Below are 22,526 nucleotides of genomic sequence, written 5' to 3'. Positions count from 1 at the left end.
CCGAGGCGCGGCAGGAGCATCATCTTCCTGCGGGTCTCCAGCGCCTGACAGGCCCGGAGACATGGGCAACACGCCGGCCGCCAAACGGGGAAACGAGATGGAAAGCGGTGGGTGTCTTTAAACCTCCCGATCATTGTGTTTAGTCATGATCGATCATGGCGATCGGTTTCATCATCAGATGCTCAGATTCCTCGGGAATATATTCGTGCATGTGTGAGGCTTCAGCAAAGAGAGAGAGAGCGAGAGAGAGAGAGAGAGAGAGAGAGAGGATGCTGATGCTGTCATGGCGATTTCAGGCTCAAACAATGTGTTGATGCTTTAATAAGCGCTTCGTTTGGGGGTTTTGTGTGTGTATGTGTATGTAGTGCCATATAACATATCAAGAATGTTTGTTCAACAGAAAAGACTCTATATGTGTGTATTCGATGGGTCCAGATGTGTAGAAGGTCTGAAGAAAACAGCAAGAGCCCCTTATATTCAGGGGACCACGTATCAAAATTTGATAACAACCGTATTAATTGACATCTTTGACGGTTACGGCCCTGCTGGTTGAAATGTTTAACCCTGGGTTAAGTCTTTCATGTTTCACACGGTTCATACTAACCCTGGTTTAGCCTAGTAATTAGGTTGTCAGATTTTAAGATTTCACACTTTACACATGTAGGCTAAAACCCATCAGGGTATCATCATTCATTTGCATATTTACATTGTTAAATCGAGTTGCAATCTGTTTTAATAATGCTCTAAAATCACGCTTGCCCTTCACTGTTGACGTTTTTAATGAGTCTTTCTCTTCTGGAAATCAAATCAAAATTGTTGACCGCATCATCTTGCGTGTTTTTGTCCAATAAAATGCTTTCTGAAATGATCACATCACATCTCGCAGCTGTGACGTGAACCAGTGGCTATACTGGCTAATGATGTTAATGAATAATTATTCGATAAGTCCCTCGATATGTCCCACCCAACCTTCCTGTTTCAGTATGAAATGTCAAAACAGGAACAAAAACCGCTCAACCGTTTCCCTCGATGCTGACGCTTGAGAGTTTCTGTGACTGTACAAAATGAATTCATATTTTCTGAGGCAGGAATTATTTTATGATTGGTTTGTATGTTGCGAAACAACTCAACGTAACGCATACCTTTGGTAGTGAAAAATTGGTGCTGCTAACCCCTGTTACAAATACAAGTGTGAAACATTGCTTAACCCAGGGTTAAAAGTGGCCTTTCACCCAAAAATTAAAAGTATCCAATAATTTACTCGGCCCCGAGCCATCCTAGGTGTATATGACTTTCTTCTTTCAGCCAAACACAATTAGAGCTATATTAAAATATATCCTGGCTCTTCCCAGCTTTATAATGGGAGTGAATAGTACCTGAGATTTTTAAGCCTCCCCAAAAAAAGTGCATCCATCCATCATAAATACCAGCAGCCATATCACCCTGTAGCCCAAGACTGGTTGCCCACTGAAGCTAAGCAGGGCTGAGCCTGGTTAGTACCTGGATGGGAGACCTCCTGGGAAAAACCAGGTTGCTGCTGGAAGAGGTGTTAGTGAGGCCAGCAGGGGGCGCTCACCCTGTGGTCTGTGTGGGTCCTAACACCCCTGTATAGTGACAGGGACACTATACTGCCAAAAGAGCACCGTCCTTCGGATGAGACGTTAAACCGAGGTCCTGACTCTCTGTGGTCATTAAAAATCCCAGGATGTCCTTCGAAAAAGAGTAGGGGTGTAACCCCGGCATCCTGGCCAAATTTGACCCTTGGCCTCTGTCTATCATGGCTCCTAATCATCCCCATATACTGATTGGCTTCATCACTGTCTCCTCTCCACCAGTTAGCCGGTGTGTGGTGAGCGTTCTGGCGCAATATGGCTGCCGTCGCATCATCCAAGTGGATGCTGCACATTGGTGGTGGTTGAGGAGATTCCCCCCTTCCATGTAAAGCGCTTTGAGGTCTCAGAAAAAGCGCTATATAAATGTAACAAATTATTATTATAAATACGACTCCAGGGGTTAATAAAGGCATTCTGAAGTGAAGCCATGCGTTTGTGTAATATCCATATTTATAACTTTATAAACCATAGCCTAATCACTGGCTTCTGTTAACGGCTGTACGTGAGTCTGGTTCCGGCGGAAGAGGGACCTCTGACCCGACACACGACGTATTGATGAGGATAAGGATCGAGCAAAACAAAACACCGGTCATGAATTAGAAATCAAAAACAAGAGTATTTGAAGAGAAATGTGGGAGGAGCTAAGTTTGTTGTTTGAACCACGAAAGGCGTCTATTCTCACCTGAACTTACGCCACTCCTACATTCTACGTCATGCGTCGGGTCAGAGGTCACTCTTCGGGTCAGAGGTCACTCTTCCGCCGGAACTAGACTCTCGTACAGCCGGTAACGGAAGCCAGTGATTACAGTTTATACAGTTCTAAATATGGATATTTTTCTTCGCTTCAGAAGGCCGTTATTAACCCATGGAGACATACTTTTATGGACTTCAAAATCTAAGGTACCATTCACTGCCATTATAAAGCTGGGAAGAGCCAGGATATATTTTAAAGGGATAGTTCACTTTGAAATTAATTTTTGGTATGTTTTAGCTTACCTCAAGGGCATCCAAGATGTAGGTGTCTTTTTTTCCACAGTAGTTTCAATTTTGATATTTTTAGGTCAAACTGTTCTTGTCTGTCAGTCATATAATGCAGGTCGATGGTCACTGTCTCAAAGAGCATGCACATAGTCCAAATTAAAACAATTCCCCATCGTCCAAATTAAACAATTCCCCATCATAAGTACACATTGATGGCCTAAGACACGAAACGAGCGGTTTGTGTGAGAAAACGAACAGTATTTATATCGTTTTTACCACTTGTACACAGCCACGTCCAAGTGATCTGAGAGCGCGGGCGGGTATAGACTAGATGTCGCATTGGCTACGGTTTCGTTCCAATGAACTGCAGTAGCCAAGGCGACTTCTATTGTATATATCTATACCCGCCCGCGCTCTCAGATCACTTGGACGTGGCTGTGTACAAGTGGTAAAAACGATATAAATACTGTTCGTTTTCTCACACAAACCGCTCGTTTCGTGTCTTAGGCCATCAATGTGTACTTACTGTTTTGTTTTATTTGGACGATGGGGAATTGTTTTAATTTGGACTCTGTGCATGCTCTTTGAGACAGTGACCATCGACCTGCATTATATGACTGACAGACAAGAACGGAAAAAAAGACACCTACATCTTGGATGCCCTTGAGGTAAGCTAAAACATACCAAAATTTAATTTCAAAGTGAACTATCCCTTTAATATAGCTCTAATTGTGTTTGGCTGAAAGAAGAAAGTCATATACACCTTGGATGGCTTCAGGGTGAGTAAATCATGGGCCAATTTTCAGTTTTGGGTAAACTAACCCTTTAACCTGGGGTTAAAAAGACTAATAGTCCAACTTTATCTGCCTACACACAGTATACTTTCATGAAGCGATAGGCCTATTGCTTATTGCCTATTGATAGGCCTAGTGCTTGTATCGATGCAGAATGTAAACTATATATTATCGCTCGGCTCGAATCTGCTAAATGTTACTGTGAGACATGAAGATATTATAAACATTAATGTCGTGATTTCCTGAAAGCTGCTTTGAAACAGTGTGCGTTGTGAAATTCGCTAAACAAATACATTTGTCTTGAGCGTATTGAGTCGTTTTACGCCTGCTACAGATCCCATAAGATCATTACAAATCACACTGTACGGCATGGATCTAATAAACTTGTGTACGAGATGCATGTAAACTTTACGATGATGACACCTATTGAATCGTAGGCTGCGATGCAAGTTAGTATAGCAGAATAAAACGTCATCAGCCTGCGCTAGTGGTGAACAAATAGAGCAAGATGAATCGCACTTGATTGGCAGTTGTGGTTTTTATGTGTGCTTAAAAAAAGAGGATGAAGCGAAAGAGACAAATATGGCTTCAATATGCCATGATGTTGCATTTTGATTGGCTAGTCAGTAGATGTTGCAATTTGATTGGCTAGTCGGTAGATCGTAAACGATCATAGACTATCTTTGGTCGCAAGACCGTCTTTGAACCTTTTGAACCACGTTTAGGAGCCACAATCACAGAAATCTCCACGATTGGTCATCTTTCGTCTGGGACAGACCAAAATCATTGTGTACCGGGTATAACTCTCCCATAAGGAAAGCCCTGCTTGAACACAGTTTAGACGGGTCCTTCCCCGCTGGCCTGCTGTGGGCTTGTTGTGCTATTCACTTGCAATTTGTCTTTTTGCTTGCTTTATATCTTTCTGTGCCGAGTTTGTGGGAAGATCTGCGGAATGGATTTTAAAACTGAAAGGTTAAAATGGAGCTCAGATGCTGCACTTTTATTGTAAGCTGAAGTTGAATCAACCTTTTGCATTGCTGATTTTGCCATGTTATCACGTTTAAACCTTACCATTACACCGTGCCCTAACCAGACGTGATGCCAGCGACAAATTGGGGCCCTGTCCCAAATGGCACACTTCATGTGCACTTTTGGTCTACAATGGCTGCCGCGTGCGCGTGTCCGTTAAGTCCGTGAGACCGCAGTGTGTCCCATTTGTCATTTTTAGATCTCAGAAGGGTGCTCGCGAGCGCCCCCATGTGGTCGATTTGCGCCCTTGATGCGCACTTTCGCCGAGCCCGCGCTGATGCGGACTCCGCAGCAGACTTCTTCCCGACAGTCAAAGCGGCATTATGTCAAGAAAGTGCGGACTCAGAGGAAGACCGCGAGTGCTTAGGGTTCCATTTGGGACAGGGCAAATCTGTCTGTCCACACTGAAAGGCCCTGTCCCAAATGGAACCCTAAGCACCCGCGGTCTTCCTCTGAGTCCGCACTTTCGTGACGTAATGCCGCTTTGACTGTCGGGAAGAAGTCTGCTGTGGAGTCCGCATCAGCGCGGGCTCGGCAAAAGTGCGCATCAAGGGCGCAAATCGACCACATGGGGGCGCTCGCGAGCACCCTTCTGAGATCTAAAAATGACAAATGGGACACACTGCGGTCTCGCGGACTTAACGGACACGCGCACGCGGCAGCCATTGTAAGTCCACAAGACCGAAAGTGCACATGAAGTGTGCCATTTGGGACAGGGCCAGAGATGTGTCAAAATCAATCAAAACCCACAGCCAATCAGAACAGCGTGTGGGCGGAGTCTCGCGGCAAGTGCACGGCACCACGGCAATCGCAAGAAAATGTATAAGGCCCTGTCCCAAATGGCACACTCCGGACTTGTGGACTTCCTCAGAGTCCACACTTTGGTGACGTCATGTAGTGCAGACCTATAGGGCCCTTGGCGCGAGTCCACGAGGGCGCATTGAGAGGTATTTTGGGGACAGACTCGATCGGCATGCCGGAAATAACGGTCTGGTTGTTGTTGGACAGGAGAAATCACATTTTTGCGCTCCGACGTCTTATCTGCATGTCCACTACACAGCCTAATTTTACAGTTCTATATTTTGATATTATGCATATCACCTGGGCATTAGACAATAGATAAATCATGCTTATTTAAATGATGTATACAGTTGTACATAATAATACATAATGTTCCATTTGAACTAAGATTACAATTTTAAAACATAATTTAAACATATTTTTTTCAATTTACAGGTTTCAATATTCATAGGCCTACTATGTTTACATATGACTCAGTAAAGCCCTGCCATTCGGTTCTATTTATTTAATGAATCATAATGCGATCGTATTATTAAACACGCTATTATTATGTTTGAGACATCAACCACTGGTCGATGACCATAATGTTTGTATAAACTGTAGGTAACAACTGGTAAAATGTACATTTAGGTCATAAAAACAGTAATATTTTCTTCACAGCCATGTCAACAATTATCCGTGAGTGAAATCTCCTCCCATCTGTTGTCTGATTGGCCTTTCGCAAGGATTCCTGGGTAGTTAAAGTGCGTGGAGCCTGCATCTATGCGGGCTTCGTGGAAGACCGCTTCAAGGGTACAAAGGGGGCGCTGCTGAGCACACTTCAGAGCGGTAAAATGCTGAATGGGACGGCCTACGGACTCGTAGACTCAGCGAGCACGCGCAATTCAAGTCCACGAGACCGAAAGTCCGCATGAAGTGCGCCATTTGGGACAGGGCCTAAGTAGGCTTACATAATCAAATTCACAAATATTACACCATTTAAACATTATTAAAAATACATAGGCTGAGTTACTAAAACAATCTTTGTCAAAGAATACTCTTTTGTTCACAGTTTGAACGTTCTTGTTTGCATTTGTTTAATTTCAAGATCTGAGGTGAATTATCCATTGTTGCTTTTACAGATACAAAGCTGGAGCACTAAATGATATTCAAAGTCACATTACACGTAATTAAAGCACATAAACAGTACCTGAGATTATCATTGCCACACTTTGTGTTTGTTGTTCCAGCGCGACGTCGCAGAAAAATAGAAACCGTTTCTAAAATATAATTGTCGCGTGTCGCCGTCGCGCCTGGATAGGACAACAACTCTGATTAACATGGAAAAATACCTTTTATCGCGCGGCGTCGCGTCGCGTGTAGTTAGGACACGGCGTTATCCTTAACCATCTTATTCAAATTCAATACATCAGGCTTTTTTTGGCTTAGTATATTTTAGTGAGAACGTGGCCGGAGGAAAAAACATCTCAGTTTTATTCAAAGGTCTAAACTGAGCAAAACTATGCAATCTGGTGCAGTTCCTGATATTTATATGGCCAAAAAGGGAAAAATGAAATTATGATGAAACACATTTTAATGTAAATCAATGCAATTTGCAACAACTACTTGCAAAAAATGCAGATAAATATTAGGCTAGTTGTCGCTGTATCTCCCAATAATATTAAATGGCAATATTAATATTTAAATGCTTAGTTTTATGATCAAAGCTCAGTAGTTTTTATTGTGGAGGCAAAATAATGCAATACAATGATGATGATTTAGATAAACCTTCTTCAAAAGCCTGATGATCATATTAGATGGCTCACATTTTGATGAATGGATAATCAAGTAAATCTATCAGTTGCTTCAGTCCAGTAAGTGTTCATCTTGTAATATTACTAACAATATAAAAGTTATTCTTACATTTACTTTATACAAATCACAGCAAACCTTGTATCACAGCCTTTTAAAATTATACTTTTACTAGCTAATAAAGTATAAACTGTCAATCAGACGACAGAAGGCATGTAGTATGGTAGATTGTGTTTTGAAAATTTAGTGGCCTTAGAAATCAAATATGATGTTGCTTCTTGTAATGTTGAGTGTGTTTTCTGTCTCTTCCCACAGTCAAAGAGTTTCTGGCCTTCGCCAAAGAAGATTTCCTCAGGAAATGGGAGAATCCTGCACAGGTAAGAGGATATAAAGGGAAAACCAGGCTTCAGCTTTCAATACGCAAGCGTTTCCAGTGGGAATAGTTCTCAGAGCTGGTTTATTGTATTATGTTAAACGAGTGTCACCTGGTCATTTAAAAAACAGTTGAACAAACCCAGAAGATCACAGAATCCTTTGAGAAACCACACAAAACACTCCCGAAACTAGTGATGAGCGCTTCGAATCGATTAAAACAACAATGATTGACTGTTTCTGGTGACGCCTGCCGGTCAGAACTGTGTAAATGCAGGGAAAACGTAAAAAAACAACAACATAAAAACACCTTTTACAAACCAACTGCAAAGGTTTTATTGAAAGTTAATCTAGTAAAATGCACTTAACAAATCATCTAATACCATTTAAATATGAAGTGTCTGTATAATAGATGCTATTTTATCCATTTGTAGAGCCTGTTTGGTTCGTTTTATAGAGAGCTTGGTCAATCAGAGACTTTTAACTACAACTCTTCCTTTGTATTATACAAATATGTCATTAAAATGTCTAAAAATGTGTAAAACTGATCTGAGATCAGGTAAAACCCTGTAGATTCTGGTTCATTGTTTCACAGAGATCGTCGCCTCGTAGCGCTGAACCATTGAAACTTCAAAACATTTCGAAACAGTTATAAAGCCCTGTTTATTGAAATCACGTGACTTTGAGAGTTTGATACGTGCTCCAAATCGATAATCCCAAACAAATGTTTCACAAAGGTTTCGAAGCTTCACAAAGTACTTTTAAACTTAAGCTTAACTTTTAGATATCGTACAGCAAAAGAAGGCTCGCATAAACACAAGTGGATCAAATACGTAGAAGCTTTAGTTTGTGCAGAAAGATCAGAACACACACACACACACATAAGTCGGCATTAAACTGAAGTTGCGCTCATCTTTTCTTCAGAAATGTGACGTATATCCGCGTGAAACGGCTTCACATACAAGAACAAATGTAGGGCGGGGCTTGTGGAATTGATTGGATGGTTGTGGTTTGCTATTGGTGGATCTGATGTGATTGACAGGTTATTGCCCCGCCCTCATCATCAGAGAAGAGAAGGAGGGGAATTTACTCTGATTCAAGATTACACATGAATTAAAAGAAAATGATGTTCACAGATAGATCATTTATAATAAATACTGCAAAATTCCATAAAAATATCTAGGAATGGTCAATTTTGATTGTCAGAATTCAGTTAATGTGAGTTAAGCGTGTCAATGTGTTTTCTGTAACTGAGACCAGTTATTCTAAAACGAATGGAAGCTTGTTTTCGTCACAGAATAAAACATTTTAAAAGGTAATTGAGACTTTTTATTTAACAATTGCGAGTTATTAAGTCCAATTTTAAGGAAAAAAAGACTGACTTCTTTTTTCCACAGAACTGCAAGTTTATATCACAATTCTGACTATATCTCCAAATTGTGTGTTATAAAGTCAGAATTGCAAGATATAAACTCACAATTGTGAGATAAAAAGTTGCAATTATCTTTTAAAATGTTCTATAGAATAGAATATAGAAAAGTGTTTTATAATACAGAATTGCGACTTTATATCACGCAATTTTGACTTTATAACTCACAATTATGACCTTTTTTCTCGCAACTGCGACTTTAAATCACTTTATATAGATGTAAACTCGCAATTGTGAGAAAACAGTCTCAATTGTGAGATAAAAAAGTCGCAATTACCTTTTTAATGTGAAACCAGGTCTGTATGAGCAGATTTCATTCTGATTAATCGGATAATTGGCTCAGTAATTTAGTATTGGTGAATAACTGCACATAAACATGCTAAAAACAGCGTGGCCTGTCCCGCAGAACACGGCGTGCCTGGAGGACTTCGAGCGCTTGAAGACTCTGGGTACTGGCTCGTTCGGGCGCGTGATGCTGGTCAGACACCGAGAGACCGGCCAGCACTACGCCATGAAGATCCTCAACAAACAGAAGGTGAGCGGGGCTGATGACACTCAAACTGGTGTTACGCCGAGTTCACACTGCACGGTTTTCACAGTAGCCGGGTCACTGTCCTATTCACACTGTACGACTATCTGGTGTAACATTCAGTTTCTGCTGTGTTCACACTGTAAGATGGATCGGCGACAGGAGGTTTCACTCTGCATGACTTTACATGACTACGACTGGGGCTGCGTTCCAGTCCACTTTTAGACACGCAGTTGCGAACGTCCCTAAGCACTTCCCCTCGGGAAGAGAGTTTGGGGAACATAAATAGTTTAGCAATGTTCTGCTGGTCAAGCAAATATTTTTGCTTTGTTTTCTATGTGATATAATTGTAAATATATCTATTAAAATACTGATATTCTGGTCTATAACTCCTCCCCGAACATCTCGCTGTCCTGTATCTTGCTCTCTCATTGGCTGTCGGTCATCGCCGATGTCGTTTTCAGTCAGAACACATTTCACACAGCAGGATTTTGAGTCTCCGACAGGTCCAGATGTTTAGCATGCCAAATATCTCACGGGCGTCTGCGATTCTCTCAGATCTCGTCTTTGATCATTCACACTGTGTGATTGTCACTCACGTGAACGAGCACTGATTTGCCTGTGATTTCGGGCATTTGTCGGCGATCTCCCAAAACCTGTCGGCGAGTGAAAATCGGGCCTAAAATGGTTCAGTGTGAACTCGGCATTAGACGTGATGGATGCGTTCAGTAACACTGCTTGTCTTCAGGTGGTGAAGCTGAAGCAGATCGAACACACACTCAACGAGAAGAGGATCCTGCAGGCCGTCAGCTTCCCCTTCCTAGTGCGCCTGGAGTACTCCTTCAAGGTGAGGATCGTTCAGGACAACAATAACTGGATGATGGCGCATGTAATGGACGTGTGTGTGTGTGTGTTTGTTGCAGGACAACACCAATCTCTACATGGTGATGCAGTACGTTCAGGGAGGGGAGATGTTTTCACACCTGCGCAGAATCGGCAGATTCAGGTGAATATCTGTACATTCTTGATGTGTGTGTATATATATATATATATATACTCTGTATATTTCTATGGCATCGCTGTCGAAGAGTAATTAGCTGGTGAAGTGGATTTACTTATTGTAGAGTTAGCAAAAGATATCATGAGTGTTGTAATGTTTGAAGCGGATGCGTAACCAATAGTAGATTTTTAAAACAAGCCGTTCATTCATAAATCTGTAAGATCTCACCTTCATGCTGTGGAAATACAATCCGGAGACGCTGAAAAGGGGCGGGGCTACAGAAGGACTATGCCTTAAAGGGACAGTTCACCCAAAAATGAAAATTCTGTCATCATTTACTCACCCTCATGTTGTAACAAACCTGTTTGAGTGTCTATCTTCTGCTGAACACAAAAGCAGATGTTTTGAAGAATACAGGAAATCGAACAGTTTACGGTAGCCATTGACTTCCATAGTAAGAATATAAAATACTATGGGCGCCGTCAATTGGCTACGCATATTCTTCAAAATATCGTCTTTGGTGTTTTATATTTTGGGTGAACTATCCCTTTGAAGTCCAGCTGTAGTCAATAATTTTATTTTGATCACCAAAATGACATATTTAAATGTCTTTTCCTTGGAAATTTTTTTTATTTATGTCTTAAAATATCTTGAATGTAACTCGACACCCTTGCCTCATTTAGTATACACGGTTCTATGAATATGCAAATGAGTCCCGCCTCCACTCACTCACTTAGCTCAGAGATCCACTCGTTGACGATCACACGATGACCTGATTGGTTACAAGGTAGTTTGTGACGTCAGAAACACCAGCGATTTCAAACCGTGTTTTTGAGACTGTCTTTGGTTCACTTCAGTTTTGAGGAGAAAATACTGAATTTACACATGGCTTGTCTTAAAGCATATTAAAAACACCAACATAGACATATAAACAACTTTAAAAGCGTATTCTTTAAATAAAAATCGTCACTTTAAATATCTCCTCTAATTCAAAAGGTTTAAAACAACCCACATTGTAGAACAATTTTTAAATGATTTAATAATGCATTTATTATCTAGTATATTCCCCCACTTGTTTTTTTATGTTCTCAAATACACAACCACACACACACACACACACACACACACACACACACACACACACACACACACACACACACACACACACACACACACACACACACACACACACTCTAATTCTCCATTCTGACTACAAGTCATTAAAAACACGAAAAATGCACGTGAATGTGGATGTTGTGATTACAACACATAAATTAAACGCCAGCTCTGCTCACTTTTTGCAGTGTAATGAAGGAGTTCACATCTATGACTTGGTGTTTTTCCGTCACTATCTGGTTCAACTCATTCTTAAAAATCACAATTGTCAGGCTTTAAGCAGAAGCCTTCAAATCAAACTGTTTTAAGGTTGATGAGAAATGTGTGTGAACCTCTGACTCGTGGTTTACATGTGCAGTTACAAAAGACCAAATGCTTAGAAGGAAAAACAGGTCGTATTTATATTTATTTTGACTCAGATTGAATTGCATGTGTATAAATGACAAAAAAGAAAAGAAATTCGAGATTACATTTTGCATCGGTTTTTGGCCTCTTTAAAATGTGATTCCAAATGCTAAATTTGATCCTCTGACCTACATCTAAAAAAATCTCCTTTAAAGGCATTTATGGTTCCGTGAAGAAACTTTAACAAGTTCTTTACAGTGAAAAAATGATTCTTTAGATTTTTAGAATGTTCTTCACATTAAGAAGAAACGGTTCTTTTAAAGAACTCTTCACTGAAAGGTTCTATGAGGAACTAAAAATGGTTCTTCTATGACATTCTATAAAAAAAAATTTTTTAAACGTTATTTTTTAAGAGAGTCGATTACAGTATATGTAGTTTAACTTGTATGTTTTTTTTTAATCCACATAAAAGTTGACATAAAACTGATCGGACATTTGATCAACACTAGGCACATAACAGTCGCCCCATCAGTCTGCATATTTGAGCTTGATATCTTTGGCTTCGGCTCGTGTTCGTCTAGCTAAATATAGAGGATAAAACAACTTTGGGTTTAAAGAACCAAACCATGACTTCCAGTGAAATCTGAGGATATTCGTCCTGAAAGCTGTGCTAATGTGAGACTGTGACATGCGTAATATTTATTAGTTTTTTTTTGCAGTGACATTGTGTCCTAATGCAGTAAATCACTGATGCATCGAGGTTCAGTCCATCTGTTTTATTCTTGCCTGATGCCATTATGTAACGGTGTGTTTTCTCCTTGTCTTTTGCTCTCTCTGTCTCTCTCTCTTTCTGCAGTGAACCCCATGCACGCTTTTATGCTTCACAAATAGTTTTGACCTTTGAATATCTGCACGCCCTTGACCTGATCTACAGAGACCTTAAACCAGAGAACCTCCTCATCGATCAGCAGGGATACATCCAGGTAAAACACATGTAAAAGAGTTCACATTCAACAGACACTAATATTTATTAGGAAATGAACAGTCTGGAATAGGACTAAGACTCCTTTCATTTGCCAATATGACTGACTATTAGAACATTTGAGGTGTTTTCACAATTTTTTTGCTCATCTGAATATTTTTTTGAGGTTGTTCATGTGATGTTTGAACTTCTGAATCATTACTGTTGTCTAAAGCAAACACCAGCATTTGTGATCTACTTTACATTAATATGCAGCAATAAGTATTTTAAACAAATATTTTTGCACACCCTTCTCTGTAAAGTTTAACCCTTACATGCATAAATGTTCCGCCAATCATTATTACATGTTCGGGTCTTTAGCGACCCGGATCTATATATACAGTCAAACCAAGAGTTATTCAGACACCAGATATCATTTTTTATATATTTTTTTGCTAGTGTGTGCAGGACACTATAGTTCATTTATGTAAGTGAGGAGAGCAAAATTTAATAAACTGAGACATATTATACCCAAATATTCTTCATACAGTGACTACCAGTATAAATTATACAAAGTTGGAACAAAAAGTATTCAGACACTTTGAGCTGATCATATTTTGCTCAAGTATTTTTTCTTTAATTGCTAATGCAACATTTTCACACACAGACTAAACAAAATGAAGCATTACTTGGTAATTGGTTGATCTAAAGTGGTATTATCTAATTGTGTAGTTAAATTTAACAGCTGACAGATATTCAACATAATTCATTTATGAGACAGTCTGACAGAAGGACGGACAAAACTAGAGAAATATCAACTGATTTAATAACTCTGAGTTCTTCTCATATTTTTTACCATTTTCTATAGTGAATAAACTGTGATAATGTGAGAAATGTTGAAGGTGTCTGAATAAATGTTGCTTTGACTGTATGTATACACTCTTGATATTTTAATAACAATTACAGAAGAATAAAATAAAGCATATTTCGTGATGTTTTGGAACTTTGAAGGGTTAAATTTGAGCAGATGTTTTATATCATCATCATCATCATCATCACTGTCCTCATCAGAGCTCATTCCCAGTATATTCAGCATCTGGCTCATATTCGCCATCACAAACACGTTCTCAATGTCTTCAATCAATATTTTGATCACTCACGCTATAATTGTGTATCAAACATTGTCACTTTGAGGAATGAAGGTGAATTGCACTTACTGAGTCATCAGAGACTCAATTATTGCGCAGAAAAAAAAAATATTTACACTATTACATACCTTGGGTTGCTAGCGACCCTGTACACTTTGAAAAAAAAATTATAATATTAGAAAACACATTCTATAAAAAAAAAAAAAAAGTCTTGTTACATTGTTTATAATGAATTGATTGATAAATACTAAGATTTATTTTATTTTTTTTATCCATTTGAAAATCTTGTTAAAGTATGCTATTATAAACTCGTAGGGGCAACAAATGAACTTCCGACTCTCTCCCATGTCACTCTAAGTGGATATAAGATGTCATTGGACAGTAAAAAGGACCGTAGGCTATACGGTCATTGAAGCGGTCATGTTTGCACTTAGGTTTTATTATGCATTTAGGAGAGTGTAGCAAGAAGCTGCTTACATTAACCTTACTTTGGGAAAATAAATAAGTACAATCATGATATTTCATGAAACAATTACCATTTATTATCAGTAAAAAAAAAAAAATCTTCTAACGAGAATAACACATATGAACAATTAAATTATTATTGTTTTATTAATTATTTTTTACTATCTTGAAACTCTCCAAGCAGCGTTTCACGCTCAGATGTGACGGCGGAATTAATACATTACCAAAATATATTTAAATTATCCATCAAATTGTCATTTTCTCCGTACAGTCTTGTGAGTTAACAATAATGCCTGACCAGTAACTTACTTGGTGAACAAAGACAACATTTTGGCATTAGGCATTTGCATTAGTTAATCTACGTGATATTCATGTTTAATATGATGTAATATTTAGTTAGAATCTGAAATTAATATGAAACACTTTGGACTCCCCGTCTTAAAATTTCTTAATTAGCATGACTGACCTAATAAGTAATATTTATCGTTACTTTAAAAAGCAAATGTCAACATTTGTGACCTACTTTACATCAGTGTGTATTTTAAAGTAAGTATTTTTCACTCCTTTCTCTGTAATACTTAATTATTGCCCTTTGGAAAATATTTTATGATCCATGTCAAGGAAACATGTCAAAATCAATGTGATTTTGCTGAAACCCAAAAAGTGTGAGGAAAAATAAGTCAGGTTTGGGTGTAAATACAGTGTGTGTGAGAAAAAGAAGTCAGGTTTGGGTGTAAATAAAGTGTCTGTGAGCAGTATATGAGCTGTGTGGATGTGTGTGTGTGAGAGAGAGAGATAGAGAGTGAGAGTGAGAGTGTGTGAGAGAGCAGTCTGGATGTGCTCTCAATCACACACAGCTCATGATCTCACCATTACTGCCCCCTTGTGGCTAATATAAGAGTGACATCAAAGAAATGTTTCATAAATCACAGCGTCATCATAAATCGTCATGTGTGTGTGTGACTGTGTTCAGGTGACAGACTTTGGCTTCGCGAAGCGGGTGAAGGGCCGCACGTGGACGCTGTGTGGGACCCCGGAGTATCTGGCCCCGGAGATCATCCTCAGCAAGGTGAGCTCGCCAACAAAACTAGAGCGCTCACATTATAATTAAAGGTACAATCTGTAAGTTTTCGCCGGCAGAGGTCGCATTTTCAAAACAATAACAAGACGAAGCTTGATGACGCTATGAAGGAGAGTGGAACTCTGGGAGATGTCGTTTTCACTATTCAGAGATGTGTGGAATTCACAAATCATATAAAGGATATATCAGCTAATAAATTAGTTTTTGTATTACCTGAACGCTTGATCACACTATGTTATGTCATCGTAATTAATTAGCTGCAAGAAATGTGAAATGTAATGCTATAATTGCCTGATATGTGACTATTTGTCAAATGATTTGTGGGTTAATGCTGCGCAGTTTTACACGTTTAAAACAATCGTCCTAAAAGGACATTTGAACGAACCCACAGTATTTGCAAGTAATGGCTAAATATTTTTGTGCAACACATATTTAATTTCACTGCCATAGACTTGGTCACCAGACTTGATAAAAAACGTTACTGAAGTACAAACAAAGTGCTATATAACTATGTGTACAATAAATAATATATATTTGCTTACCTGTCTATTAAAACACATGTGAGAGCGGAGTCTCTGTGGACCAATTTTGTCGCGAGCTCTCCATCCTGAAAACCCCACGCTGATATTGATCCTTGTTTTATTTCTCCATTTTTCCCAAAGCCTGCTCGCCTCAGTTGATCTACGTTTACGTTTTTTGCGATTTTTCTGTACTCGCCAATCAATAACCGTGAACCATGATGACTGAGCGACACAACAGCGGCGTCGAGATATTGTATCACAGATGTATATATACATAGATCCTCATTAGCGGCTTCAAGGGGTGGTTGATTATGATTTCACTTTTCTAACTTTAGTTAGTGTGTAATGTTGCTGTTTGAGCTTAAACAACCTCTGCAAAGTTGCAATGCTCAAAGTTCAAAGCAAAGGGAGATATTTGCTTTTAAAGAAATTGCGTTTTAAGGACTACAACAAACGGCTGGTAGGGACTACACCACATTCCTCCTGGGTTAGTGACATCACTAACCCTAGAATTTACATTAACCCCGCCCCCTGAACACGATTTATAGATTATCAAGACAGAATAATCAATGACTAGAAGATAACTTCACATCAGCTACATAAATTCATCAACTAACCATTCAGAAATGTCCTGTTGCTTCTACATGTCACTTCTTCTTGAGTCTCTCCATCAGTGTCCAACTCCGGTTTGAACATAAAAGGTTAAACGTTTTTGAAATTTTCAGTGCATGTGTGTGTGAGGTAAAAGGACACGAGCTGTTGAAGCTCCGCCCCCTGTGCTGGGAGAAGCAGCTCATTTGCATTTAAAGTAACTGACACAAAACGATGCGTTTTTACATGCTTTATAAAAATATCTGTGGGGTATTTTGAGCTAAAACTTCACATACACACTCTGGGGACATCAAAGACTTATTTTACATCTTGTGAAAAGGGCATTATACCACCCCTTTAAATATAGCGGGCCATTAAAATGGCAGCTAATGAGGTATCTATGTTTATATATCTATGGTTTCTACAAGCGGAAACGAGAATAGTGCGGATATTACGTCATTGATATGTGACAATGACCAGGGACGAGCCATTATTAAAACTGTTAAAAATGTACAAATCCTTGCAAACTTTTGGGATAATGTAAGTACACAACTGCAGGAAATATATCACACTGTGCAAATGGTTTTTGAATCTTTTATTACAACGATCTTACACATTGTACCTTTAATGAGATGTTTTTTTTACATAAATATAACACTTCATTTGTCTGAAATAACATTTCAACGTTGATTTTTCAACGTTTTTGAAAGAAGTCTCTTCTGCTCACCAAGGCTGCATTTATTTGATCAAAAATACAAGAAATATTGTGAAATATTATTACAATTTAAAAGAAGTGTTTCCTATGTGAATGTATATTAAAATGTCATTTATTCCTGTGATCAAAGCTGAATTTTCAGCATCATTACTCCAGTCTTCAGTGTCACATGATCCTTCAGAAATCACTCTAATATGATGATTTGATGCTCAAGAAACATTTCTTATTATTATCAATGTTGAAAATGCTGCTGCTTCATATTTTTGTGGAAATCACAATATTTTTTACAGGATTGTTTAGGAAGTATAAAAGAACAGCATTTATTTGAAATAAAAATATTTTGTTACATAATAAATATTTTATTATTGCTTTTTAATCAATTTAATGTGTTTATTGCTGAATAATAGTATTCTTTCTTTTGCTTCATTTATCTTACTTAACCCAAACTTTTTTAATGGTAGTGTCTCACATTTCCAACAAAATATTACACGGCACAACTGTTTTCATCATTGAAAATAATTGAAAATATTTCTCGAGCAGCAAATCATCATATTAGAGTGATTTCTGAAGGATCATGTGACACTGAAGACTGGAGTAATGATGCTGGAAATTCAGCTTTGCATCACAGGAATAAATGACATTTTAACATGTAGAAAACAGTTAAATTGTATTAATATTTCACAATATTATCTTTTTTACTGTATTTTTGATCAAATAAATGCAGCCTTAGTGACCAGAAGATATATATATTTTTTTTTTTAAATGTGTTTTATCTTAATTATTCCAAACTTTTGACCGGTAGTGTATATGAATTGTTTGCTATTCATTTGATCTGTTTCAGTTTGAATAACTTGCATCTCATCTCATCCCTTCTCTACTAGTTTAAATCATCTTCCCATGAATGTTGGCAGTTGTCGCTCCACTTTACAGTGTTTCATCTCCTCTTGAACTGCTCCTGATGTGTGTGTCTGGTAGGGTTATAATAAGGCGGTGGACTGGTGGGCTCTGGGTGTGTTGATGTACGAGATGGCTGCTGGTTATCCTCCATTTTTCGCCGATCAACCCATTCAGATCTACGAAAAGATTGTCTCAGGAAAGGTAATTTTGCCGAGGCTTAACAAAACAACAGCCTATCGATTTCTAAACGAATCAGACGATATCTGAGATTCTTGTCTTCTCAACCTGACCCACTTTCCTTGTGATTGTTTGCTTGTTTCTTTCCACAGGTACGATTCCCGTCACACTTCAGTTCGGACCTGAAGGACCTGTTGAGAAACCTGCTACAGGTGGACCTCACCAAACGCTTCGGAAACCTTAAAAACGGAGTGAATGACATTAAAGGACACAAGTGGTTCTCCACTACTGACTGGATAGCCATTTACCAGCGGAGGGTGAGAAACACACGTATTATTGACGTATTATTCAGGGTTTTGACCTGTAAAGCTGCGTTCACACTACTGTAACGTTTATAAAAGACATTCACGGACGTTATTCCAAGTTGAAGAGCAGACAATAGCCGCGTTTCCATAACAGATTTGCACAAAACTTTTGCGATATTTTCTAAATGTCGATAAAAAACGTGTGAAATGATAGCGTTTACATTAACTGATGTTATGCGACTAAAACGTCTTTTTTTTTACTCTCGCAATAAGCCATTCCAATAATTATAGCAATGGATGTTGGTAGGTTTACATATATCCCAGCCACCGCACAAGCCATTATTATTAATGGAAGGAGACGTAGGTGTGTTATCCAAGCATTAATGGTAAGGAAAGACCCTTATACTTATGATACTTATATACCTTATATAAGAGACCTTATACTTGCTTCATAATATCTGCTTCAAGGTCTTGATTGTGGCATTTCTTTGTTGTTCAGAATCCAGTATTCCTGTAATTCCTTTGTCTTTTATGAGTTTAATGAAGAACTCTGTCTCGTCTTCTGTCAAAACATACTGCGCCATCTTTAAAGAATGATCAACTGTTTCCATTGCAGTTTTGCGAAATATTCCTTTTTCGAATTGCCTGAAAAACCACCTCATGCGAGCGTAAAAACTTTTTTGCGATATATGGGAGTTTTTGCGAAATTGACGTGTTTCCATTTGGTGTAATGGAAAGTTACAACGCTCAAATACAAAGTAATGCAAAGTTACAATGCTCAAAGTTCAAAGCAAAGGGAGATATTTGCTTTTAAAGAAATTAATTTTTTAGGACTACAACAAAAAGGCTGGTAGGGACTACACAGGTTAGTGACATCACTAACCCTCAAATTTACATAAACCCCGTCCCCGGACACGATTTATAGATTATCAAGACAGAATATGCTAATCAGTGACTAGAAGATAACTACACATCAGCTACATAAATTCATCAACTAAACATTCAGAAATGTTGCCTACATGTTGTCACTTCTTCTTGAGTCTCTCCATCATTGTCTGACTCCGGTTTGAACATAAAAGGCGTGTGAGGTAAAAGGACACAAGCTCTTGAAGCTCCGCCCTCTGTGCTGGGAGCAGCAGCTCATTTGCATTTAAAGGGACAGACACAAACGGTGTGTTTTTGCTCACCCTCAAAAAGTGACAACTTTAACATGCTATATAAAAATATCTGTGGGGTATTTTGAGGTAAAACTTCACATACACACTCTGGGGACATCAAAGACTTATTTTACATCTTGTGAAAATGGCATTAAACCACCCCTTTAATATTAAATGTAATTATATTTAGTTAGTTGTCCGTTCAGAATCGTAATCTCTGTTCAAAAAAAAAAAAAAAAAAACCTTGTGCAGCTCAAATCCGCATATATTTTAAACAAATACTTTTTACGCTTTTCTCTGTTGATCGATATGTAATTTGAAAAATAATATATGATCCATGTAAAAAGTAAATCAAGCACAAATTATGACAAATGCTGTTAGATGAACAGAAACAAATCAAATATTTTGTGTGATTTTGCCGTTACTCAAAATCAAAGGGTAGTGTAAAATATGAGTGAAGAAATACTTTATATTGGTATTGGCGATTTATTTCATGCTCAAATATAAATATCAAGCGTGAAATGTTTAAGATCAGGTAAATGTCTCTCTCTCCGTGTGTGTTTTGGCAGGTGGAGGCCCCATTTGTGCCTAAATGCAGAGGTCCCGGGGACACCAGCAACTTCGACGACTACGAGGAAGAGGAGATCCGTGTGTCATTCACGGAGAAGTGCGCAAAAGAATTTGCCGAATTCTAGAGGAAGAAACTATAGAAATCAGAGCGAGGGATATAGGTGGAGAGAAAGAGAGAGAGAAGGAGAAAAAGTGCATGAATCTTAAAAACCGATCCTTCCTCCTGTAAAACAGCAGAGAAACCAGCGGAAGAGTCCAGAGAAGACCTCCAGGGATAAACAGTGAGGCCTTTATCATCTCCTCTATTTTAATCATGTTTGCAATTTTCTCTTTTTTTTTTTTTTTTTTTTTAATCTCTGTTCATGTGATATTAATCATGATGGATTTGATAGGGTGTATTTGTTGGCCTGTGGACTGGGATTGTTGTTGCCGCACAAAAACAGACTGGATTAGTTAAGTCTCTAATCTTGAACAGTTACCACTAAGGTGCAAGTTCTCCACTAGGTCACCATAACAACCATACAGAAAAATAGAAAAAAAAAAAAGAACGATAAAAATATGTATTCCTGTGTAATAACCGAAATATTTTTGGTCCTGTATACTGTCATGTGTTTCTTTATTCTTAAAATGCACTGAAAGGGACGACGAAGTGAAAATGGCATAGAAAAGAAGCCATGATTTCATAATATGAGCACCTCTTTTCTTTTTCTTCTTTCAGCTGTAGGTCCACTGCGCTCTGTAAAATATTCACTGATGAACTTTGAACTTTCACCTATGAAATGTGCCATGAAATCCTACAAGTGTCAATATTTTGGCTCATCAGTCGTTTCATTGATTCTAGCTGACAGATAACAGTCGACAGCGGACCGCGTCAAGCCTTCGTGCAGAGGAGGGGATGAATGTTTTTGTTTTGTTTGTTTAGTATTGTTAATACTATAATTGTTACGGTTCTCATTGGGTTATACATTTCTAGTACCTGACGAAATCGCACACACACTGTGCGTGATTGACACGGCGAAGTCTTGCGGTCGACCAATGAGCCGCCGCATTGCTCTCTCCGTTTTCGCCATTTCTTCCCCCCTTCATTCTTCCATTTCTGCATTTTTAAATAGGCAAAGTCTTCTCTCTGAATGGGTGCAGAGCATCTGGCTCCTTTTTGGGTGAGAATTTCTTACACGCAACTCTCTAGGCTACAAATATCTCCTCTAAGCTGGAGGTGAACTCAGTGGATACCAGTGCTTACTCCTGAGGACATGGTTCAAGTTAATTGTGATATTTTGCACCACAAGAATCATTCCAATAAAGTATTACTATAAATACCAAACAGGTTTCACGTCCTTTTATATGTAAGCACCTAATATTTCAGTAAGTTTCACCCTGTCTGCAGCTTCTGTCCTATTTGGCATGCTGTCATACTGAAGTAGAAGTTTTGTCATGAAACTCTAGATGGCGCAGGCCTCAACTCAATCTGCTTGTAATCGCATCATTCTCTATAGGGTGCAGCTGATCGGTTTCTGCTGTATCAGTAGCCAATGAGCTCGCTGCTCAACCTTCAAATACTGATCAGCATTTGCTGTAACAGTTGCAGGATGCTTTCAGAAACCCTCCACCTTCCCCAGCTCCACCTGTATAGATCTGCTACGGGTAATTCATGTATGCTATATTGTACAGCAGCAGCATGTCTTACTTGCTCACAGTGGCGTGTTGTGTATGTATTTGCAGTAGCAAGTCCCGTACTTGATCTGCAGCAGCAATAACCAACAACAAATAACCAACAACAACCAGCAGTAATCCACAACAACAGCAATAATCTACAACAACAGCAATATCCAATAACCAACAGCAACAATAACTAAGATCAGCATCAATAATCAACATCAGCATCAATATCCAACATCAGCAGCAATAATCTACAACAACCAATAACCAACAGCAGCAGCAATATCAACATCAACAGCAATATCCTACATCAACAGCAATTTACAACAAAAGCAATATCCAACATCAGCATCAATATCCAACATCAGCATCAATATCCAACATCAGCAGCAATCTACAACAAAAGCAATAATCAACATCAGCAGCAATAATCTACAAAAACAGCAATAATCTCCAACAACAGCAATAACCAACATCAG

General features: G+C 38.7%; 2 protein-coding genes across 2 annotated transcripts in view; both read left to right on the top strand.

Moving 5' to 3' along the window:
• The window catches only part of prkacab (protein kinase, cAMP-dependent, catalytic, alpha-b), a 22,156-nt gene extending 444 nt beyond the window's left edge, over window positions 1-21,712 (top strand). The window contains exons 1-10 of the mRNA XM_082163010.1: window positions 1-107; window positions 7,325-7,386; window positions 9,217-9,345; window positions 10,088-10,186; window positions 10,263-10,345; window positions 12,657-12,783; window positions 15,348-15,443; window positions 18,258-18,380; window positions 18,509-18,673; window positions 20,388-21,712. The exon at window positions 1-107 is cut by the window's left edge and continues 444 nt beyond it. Coding sequence (XP_082019136.1) covers window positions 62-107; window positions 7,325-7,386; window positions 9,217-9,345; window positions 10,088-10,186; window positions 10,263-10,345; window positions 12,657-12,783; window positions 15,348-15,443; window positions 18,258-18,380; window positions 18,509-18,673; window positions 20,388-20,513 — 1,056 coding nt within the window. The 5' untranslated portion in view covers window positions 1-61 and the 3' untranslated portion in view covers window positions 20,514-21,712. The remainder of the gene's footprint in view (window positions 108-7,324; window positions 7,387-9,216; window positions 9,346-10,087; window positions 10,187-10,262; window positions 10,346-12,656; window positions 12,784-15,347; window positions 15,444-18,257; window positions 18,381-18,508; window positions 18,674-20,387) is intronic.
• LOC309493752 (uncharacterized protein) overlaps window positions 1-22,526 on the top strand; it is a 60,135-nt gene that overhangs the window by 4,309 nt on the left and 33,300 nt on the right. The window lies entirely within an intron of this gene.

The sequence above is a fragment of the Leuciscus leuciscus genome (genome assembly GCF_965113295.1).
Source record: "Leuciscus leuciscus genome assembly, chromosome: 3".
NCBI lineage: Eukaryota > Metazoa > Chordata > Actinopteri > Cypriniformes > Leuciscidae > Leuciscus > Leuciscus leuciscus.
The sequence above is the reverse complement of the archived record's forward strand: the minus strand, read 5'-3'. Positions and strand labels throughout refer to the sequence as shown.